At 40.7% G+C, this 7,942-nt stretch overlaps 1 protein-coding gene across 1 annotated transcript; it reads left to right on the plus strand.

The window, feature by feature from the left end:
• NRAS (NRAS proto-oncogene, GTPase) lies at positions 86-7,942 on the plus strand. The gene is given in 7 exon segments (NM_001044537.1): positions 86-165; positions 677-804; positions 3,109-3,287; positions 5,712-5,871; positions 7,200-7,323; positions 7,631-7,672; positions 7,776-7,942. Coding segments are annotated over 4 exon segments (570 nt in total). The 5' UTR covers positions 86-165; positions 677-693; the 3' UTR covers positions 7,320-7,323; positions 7,631-7,672; positions 7,776-7,942.

The raw sequence follows: 7,942 nt of genomic DNA on the forward strand, positions 1-7,942 counted from the left end.
GGCTGGGGCGGGGACTCCGGCGCCCGGGGCGCTGACTGATTACGTAGCGGGCGGGGCCGGAAGTGCCGCTCCCTGGTGGGGGCTGTTCATGGCGGTTCCGGGGTCTCCAACATTTTTCCCGGTTGTGGTTCTAATCTGTCCCAAGCGGAGGCGGCGGAGCTTGAGGTAAGTCTTTGGCGTGTGTAGCATTCGGCTTTGGAGCATACTGATGACTCCTTGTTGCCAGGAGTCGAGCGGAACCTGAGAGCTGGAGACAAAGGCCCTGGGCGGGAGGTTTGGGGTGGGGGGTTCTTTCGTTCTGATCCCTTATGGGGGAGCTCTTTGGATACGGGTAGGGGAGTAAGAAGAGGGGGCCACCTGAAGGCCGCCCCCTAGAGCTGAGAAGATTTGCAGGACGAGTAGGAAGAAGGGTTTCCTTTACCCTAGGCTGAGGGCGGGGCCCAAAGACTTGAAAAATAGATGAGGGTGGGGGTAGCTGGAACATTAATCCAGAATTCTGTGGCCAACAGTAACCTGCAAATGTTTTTGCACTCCTGAATCACTTTGAGGACCAAGTGGGTGAAAGTATGGAACCGATACATTTCAAACTCTGGTTTTAGTTACTGTTGATTACAGAAAGCTTTGAAGTACTGTAGATGTGGTTCGCCAGTTAACCCTAACTGCTGCTTTCCCACAGGTTCTTGCTGGTGTGAAATGACTGAGTACAAACTGGTGGTGGTTGGAGCAGGTGGTGTTGGGAAAAGCGCACTGACAATCCAGCTAATCCAGAACCACTTTGTAGATGAATATGATCCCACCATAGAGGTGAGGCCCAGTGGTAGTGCGCTGACCCTTAGCCGCTCTCTAGGTTTACTCTTAGCCATTCCCTTTCCCATCCCCTTCAGCTATACTTTAACTTAACTAAAGGAGTAATCTGGAGAGAAAGTAAAATTGTTTGGGACACTGTGTTCAGTAATACAATAAGTAAAGCTTTCCATGTTTGTGAATAAGGGTTCACTTTATTAGCTGCTGAACATTTTCTAAAATCAGTTTTGTAAACTATTGCAGAATCAATGTTGAACTCCAAGTTTCTACATATATGATAGCTCTGTTAAAAAGAAGCACGGGCCATAGATAGAATAATTGAATAATAGCAGGATGGAGATAAAGGATTCGGAGATGGGTGTTTTTTAGCTAGTTGAAGCAGCTGAGACTGAGTTGGGGTAGAAAGAGTATGAAATTTTGAGTCACTGTGCCTGGGAATACGGTCCCTCTTTGCAGTTTCTGTAGTAATGTGATAGTGAGCAAATCATTTAATCTCTCTGAGCCTCATTTTCCTCATCTATTAAATTACAATAAACTTGTTTTTGCCTGCCACTCAAGGGATGTTGTGAAAAACTATTAAAATTTTGTGATTGGTAGAGCACTGCTGTAACTATTACTTATTTAAAGATTCTTTTGTTTTTGCGAGAGTTCATGTTACACATGGGCTTCAGTAAATGGCATCTAAAGTCCTTTAAGTACAGAATTTTGTAATCTTATTCAATTTAGAATGTCTAATTCTAGAGATTATTTTATTTTAATCCACACCCTGCTCTTCCTACCACCCAGCCACTGAGTGTTTAAGGCAAGCTAATTCTTATAGAGTCGTTACTAAAAATTAGTCATTAGTCCTTGGCAGAATTTATTTTAGGCCTAATAGCTTTAGTGTTCATGGTTAGAACATTTTATTATTTTTTCAGTTTTATTTATTTTATATTTTATAAAATATTTTTATAAATAAAATGTATTTTATTTTATCTATATCTTAAATTTGTGTATACTATGTAACCGCCATGTAGATAAAAATATAGACTATTTCTAATGCCCAGGAGAGTTTTTTCATGCTCCTTTCTAGTCAAACCCCCATACCCTGCCAGGAAATAACCACTTCATTGACTTGTATTATCATAAATTAGTTTAACTAAAACATAGCTTTATGGTTTTTGTTTTGTGTTTGTTTTTTTTGCTCATTTCCTCAGAACACTCATACATTGGACCATATTTCATGCTTCAAAGAAATTTTGGCAGTGTGACTTCTGTGTTAAAAGTATATTAAAATCCCACATCAGAGTGAGTTACAGAGGAGCTGTTCAGTGGGCTGGCAAACTATTTTGCATACCATTTCTGTAGCTAGATCTTTACTAAGTGTGATGAGGTTATTTTCTTTGAACTGAATTCCCAGAACATAATTTTTTTTTTTTTTTTTTGGTATTTTTTGTTGTTGTTGTCTATTTTCTAGGGCCGCACCCATGGCATATGGAGGTTCCCAGGCTAGGGGTCTAAACGGAGCTATAGCCACTGGGCTATACCACAGCCACAGCAACGCCAGATCCTTAACCCACTGAGCGAGGCCAGGGATCAAACCCGCAATCTCATGGTTCCTAGTTGGATTCGTTAACCACTGAGCCACGACGGGAACTCCAGAACATAAATATTAAAATACAAGTAAAATTTTTGCCTTAGAGCCAAATCGAAAGTATTTTTTAATATGATCTGTGCATGTCTATGTTCCTGAGGAATTAATGTAACTATACTGTGTCTGGAACCTTTAGCAATTTGGTTGAGGAATATTTCCCAAAGGTATAATCTGTCATGATGAGAAAAATATTTTGGTATCATAATTTTGAAATGAAAGGTAATTGTGTATTTAGTCTTAAACGCAAAAGACCCTATATCCAGGGCTAAGTTCTAATTGGTGGAGGTATGTTTAAAATTACAAACGGACAATAAACAGCTCAAATAAGAGCGATCCAGTCCATACTTTAGTGAAATACACTGTGAACCTAATCTCTAGTCTAAGTGGATTAGAACTGTCTTTTGTATTACCACATTTTCTTCATCTTTTCCAGGAACAGAGTGACCACATTTTCCTTTCTGCAGACATACAGAACTTGGGGCTTTTCTAGGGTGGCATTAAGTACTTTCTGTTTGTGATTATATATTAGTAGTTTGAGGAAGAGACAGAAATGGACTTGGTTAGGAGCTTATTTAACCTTGGCAGTAGTGTTGCATTCCCTGTGATTTTTAATACAAATGGCATCTCCCTCTCTCCTTGCCCCCCCCAACCCCTGCCTTCCACATCCCCAGGACTCTTACCGAAAACAGGTGGTTATAGATGGTGAAACCTGCCTGTTGGACATACTGGATACAGCTGGACAAGAGGAGTACAGTGCCATGAGAGACCAATACATGAGGACAGGCGAAGGCTTCCTTTGTGTATTTGCCATCAATAATAGCAAATCATTTGCAGATATTAACCTCTACAGGTACTAGGAGCATTGTTTTTTCTGAAAGGATCTTGTTTGGGTTGGGGATGAGGGTACCACACTAGGGAAGATATAGCTCTTTAATTATGAAAAGAATTGGTATTGGATTGTGACATTGAGAATCTGGGGTTATTACAGAAAGTTAATGTCACAGTTTATTTGGTATAACCTATTACGGCTAGAATGCGTAATAATACATAAATGAAGCTTGCTAATGGGAGTGATCCAGAACTAGAGGTGTTGGAGTTCCCCTTGTGCCTCAGTGGTTAACGAATCCAACTAGGAACCATGTGGTTTCAGGTTCAATCCCTGGCCTTGCTCAGTGGTTTAGGGATCCGGCGTTGCCATGAGCTGTGGTGTAGGTTGCAGATGCGGCTCGGAGCCCCGAGTTGCTGTGGCTCTGGCGTAGGCCGGTGGCTACAGCTCCGATTCGACCCCTAGCCTGGGAACCTCCACATGCTGCGGGAGCGGCCCAAGAAATGGCAAAAAGACCAAAAACAAACAAACAAAAAAAACCTAGAGGTGTTGTTATGAGAGATTGCAAGGGGGTTTTAGAGAGGAAAAACACCTCTGCAAAACGGTCTTCACTAAGTAATAGAGAAGATAGCAGGAAGGAACAGATTGGGCAGAGGAAAGTAAAGATGGTCTTTCTCTGCAGAACCTTAAAATTTGAACCGTAAAAAATTCTAGTACAGCATTCTTATTTTACTGAATCAGAAACAGAGTTCAGAGGTTCGCTTGTTAAGTTTTTGTCATTATGGTTGTTATTAGTGGTAGATCCAGGACCAAAAACCCAGGGCTCCCTTTTCTTAGCTCAGTGTTCTTTAAGCAGAATAACATGAAGGTTAAGAATATAGACTCTGCCTGGGTTGAAACTTGGCTCCGTCATGTCCTAGCCATGGAACTTAGATGCAAAGTACTAAATCTCTGTGCCTAGGTTTTCTTATCTAGAGTATGGAGATAGTAGTACCCACCAGTAGTTGCTTGAAAATTAATAAATATGTAAATCACTCAGAACAGTGTTTAGCACAGAGTAAATGCTCACGCAAGTGTTCTGCCTGTAGCCTTGAGTCCTGGTGTATGCTCCATATGAAGATAATGACTCAAGAAACAAATTAGTCCAAAACTGGTTTTCTTCTCCTAAGCCTGCTCTACTTTCCATTTTCTCCTAGAGTTAAGAGCAGCACTTAAAATGCTCAACACTTGGCAAGTACCTAATAAATATTTGCTGATGGAGTTCTTGTCGTGGCGAAGTGGTTAAAGAATCCGACTAGGAACCACGAGGTTGCAGGTTCAATCCCTGGCCTTGCTCAGTGGGTTAAGGATCTGGCGTTGCCGTGAGCTGTGGTGTAGGTCACAGACGTGGCTCGGATCCCAAGTTGCTATGGCTCTGGCGTAGGCCAGTGGCACAGCTCCGATTCAACCCCTAGCCTGGGAATCTCCATATGCCACAGGAGAGGCCCTAGAAAAGGCAAAGAGACCAAAAAAAAAAAAAAAAAAAAAAATTGCTGAATCTTTATAAATCATTTTTCTTCTTATGCTGTTTTTTCCCTTCACATAAGCGACTGCCGTCACACCAAAATTGCATTTCAAGTACATGACTTTGTATGCAATCCAAGGGTAGAGTCTAGAGCAGTGCTGTACAGTATGGTAGCCACAAACCATATGTGTTTATTTAAATTCATTAAAATTAAACAGATTTTAAAAATCAGTTCTTTGGCGTCAGTAGCTACTGGCTTTTCAGGTGTTCGGTAACTTCACATGATTAGTGGATATAGTTGGACCATACAGCTAGAGAACATTTCCATCATCATAAAAAATCCTGTTGGATAGGGCTGGTCAAGAGAACCTGGAGCAATAGTTTCCAAACTGCTGTATGTATGTCTGACATGTCATTGAAGGGAGTGCTATCAGTTAGGAGTTCCAGATCCTTTAGTCCCCCGTTAATAAGAGCAGTTCTGGTATTTTCTATTTCATATCTTGGTCTTAAGGAAAATGTTTGGATACCACTCATCTGGAAAAGTGATGGACTGTCTTTCATTAAATACTGTCACTCTCAAGGGAGCTTCAGAAAGTTACTTGGAGGCAGAAGCTTTACTTTTTATACTTTAGACCTTAGTCTAGAGTGTGATTTCAAGTTGCCAGTTAAATCCATAGCCAAGCTCTTTAGAGAATCAAGGAGCCTAACAGAGGCATGTGTGTCAAGATAGAAGGTGAACTGATAATTTGGCTTCCCTATGGCTGCTGCATCGAATCTAAACCAGTCTCCCTAGTATACAAGGCCTTTTATAAGTAGGAGGAAAAAAGTCCACCTCAATACGAGATGCTAAAAAGGCTAGATAAAACTCACTATATTTTCTTTATTGTCTCAGTTGTTTGTTCTTTCCTAAAAATTTAATCTTATGATAACATTCTCTTTTTTAGGGAACAGATTAAGCGTGTAAAAGACTCAGATGATGTACCTATGGTGCTAGTAGGAAACAAGTGTGATTTGCCAACAAGGACTGTTGACACGAAACAAGCCCATGAACTGGCCAAGAGTTATGGGATTCCATTCATTGAAACCTCAGCCAAAACCAGACAGGTATAGTACAGCTTACAGCATCTGGCAAGGGTTTGTGTAAGGCAAAAAGAAAAATAAAAGTGTGACTGGTTGATTCTTCACTAGAGATATGATCCAAATTCTTTATTGCTTTTGGGGGTTTTTTTTGGCCTTACCTGAGGCATGTGATAGTTTCCAGGCCAGAAATCGAACCCACACCACAGCAGCAACTTGAGCCACAACAGTAATGATGCTGGATCCTTGACTGTTAGGCCACCAGGAAACTCCTGTTTTGGATTTTTTAGTAATGTTCTGTTTGTGTGTGTGTGTTTTTTTTAATCTTCTGTGTAAACCCCAATGAACTTATTAATATTCTGATGTGGTATTTTTTTTTTACTCCTACATAAACATGCACAAATATTTCTAAAATAAAGATCCTTGATTAAAGATACTTAAAACATTAGTCCTAGAAGTTGCCATTGTGGCTCAGTGGTGTCGAGCCCAACTAGTATCCATGAGGACACAGGTTCAGTCCATGGCCTGGCTCAGTTGGTTAAGAATCCAGCATTGCAGGGAGCTGTGGTGTAGGTTGCAGATTCCAGCATTGCAGGGAGCTGTGGTATAGGTTGAAGATCTGGTGTTGCTGCAGCTGTGGCATAGGCTTGCAGCTGCAGCTCCTATTCAGCCCCTAGCCTGGGAACTTCCATTTGCCGAAGGTGCAGCCCTAAAAAACAAAAAATAAAACATTAGTTCTTTCTCCATCAATGCCAGCCGATATTTAAGGCATAAGCCCTTCTGAATGGAATCTTTATTTCTTTTATTTGTGTGTGTGTGTGTGTGTGTCTTTTTGCCTTTTCTAGGGCCGCTTCTGTGGCATATGGGGGTTCCCAGGCTAGGGGTCTAATCGGAGCTGCAGCCACTGGCCTGTGCCAGAGCCACAGCAATGCGGGATCCGAGCCACATCTGCAATCTACACACCACAGCTCATGGCAATGCTGGATCCTTAACCCATGGAGCAAGGCCAGGGATTGAACCTGCAACCTCATGGTTCCTAGTCGGATTCGTTAACCGCTGCACCATGACAGGAACTACTGAATGGAATCTTTAGATCTGATAGTTCTTTTATGTCCCACATTACCCATTTTCCTTTGCTTGAGTGTTATTTTTGCAAAATGTGTCATTTGTTTATCAGCCTGTTAATATGATTCAATAGGAATGCTAAATTTAGTATCCTCTTCTTAAATCATCCTACTTTATCAGCCAGTAATTTAATAATTGGAATTTTAAATCCACATGAAGAAGTACAAATTAGAGAAGCTTACAACTTGGATTGTGTCTGTTAAGCTATCTTTTATCATTTTCTTTTAAAGGGTGTTGAAGATGCCTTTTACACACTGGTAAGAGAAATACGTCAGTACCGAATGAAAAAACTCAACAGCAGTGATGATGGGACTCAAGGTTGTATGGGGTTGCCATGTGTGGTGATGTAACAAGGTGAGCATGTGGTCTCTTGACATAAATATTATTTAGGCAATTTGGAGGAGTGTTGCTATTGTTTTTTCAATGTTGCTATTTAACTGGGAGTTTTTGCTCACTTATAACTATAAAATAAACTACTTTCCTTATGGCACCCTTTCTGAGAACACTGTAACCTAAACTCTGTTTAAAATACTTAATTATTTTACAGACAGTAATATTAGAAATTAGAACATATTGTATATGAAGTGTGTTACCAGGAGCTTGAAGGATCACTACATCAAAACTGGGTGATAATGACATGGTGTGTATTCTTTTCTTATAGATACTTTTAAAATTCTAGCATCAGAAAAGAGCCACTGTCAAGGTAGGACATGTTTGGAAACGAATGTATTATCATTTATGCTGATTTCATAACACTGTCTGATACTCTCTATGTGCCATTTATACACATTCCGTCTTTATTTCAGCTGCACTGACACCCTGGTCCTGACTTCCCTGGAGGAGAAGTATTCCTGTTGCTATCTTCAGTCTCACAAAGAAGCTCCTGCTACTTTCCCAACTCTCAGTAGATCAGTATAATATTCTCTATTTGAGAAGTTCTCAGAATAACTACCTCCTCACTTGGTTGTCTGAC

This window comes from Sus scrofa, chromosome 4, assembly GCF_000003025.6.
Source record: "Sus scrofa isolate TJ Tabasco breed Duroc chromosome 4, Sscrofa11.1, whole genome shotgun sequence".
Taxonomy (NCBI): Eukaryota; Metazoa; Chordata; class Mammalia; order Artiodactyla; family Suidae; genus Sus; species Sus scrofa.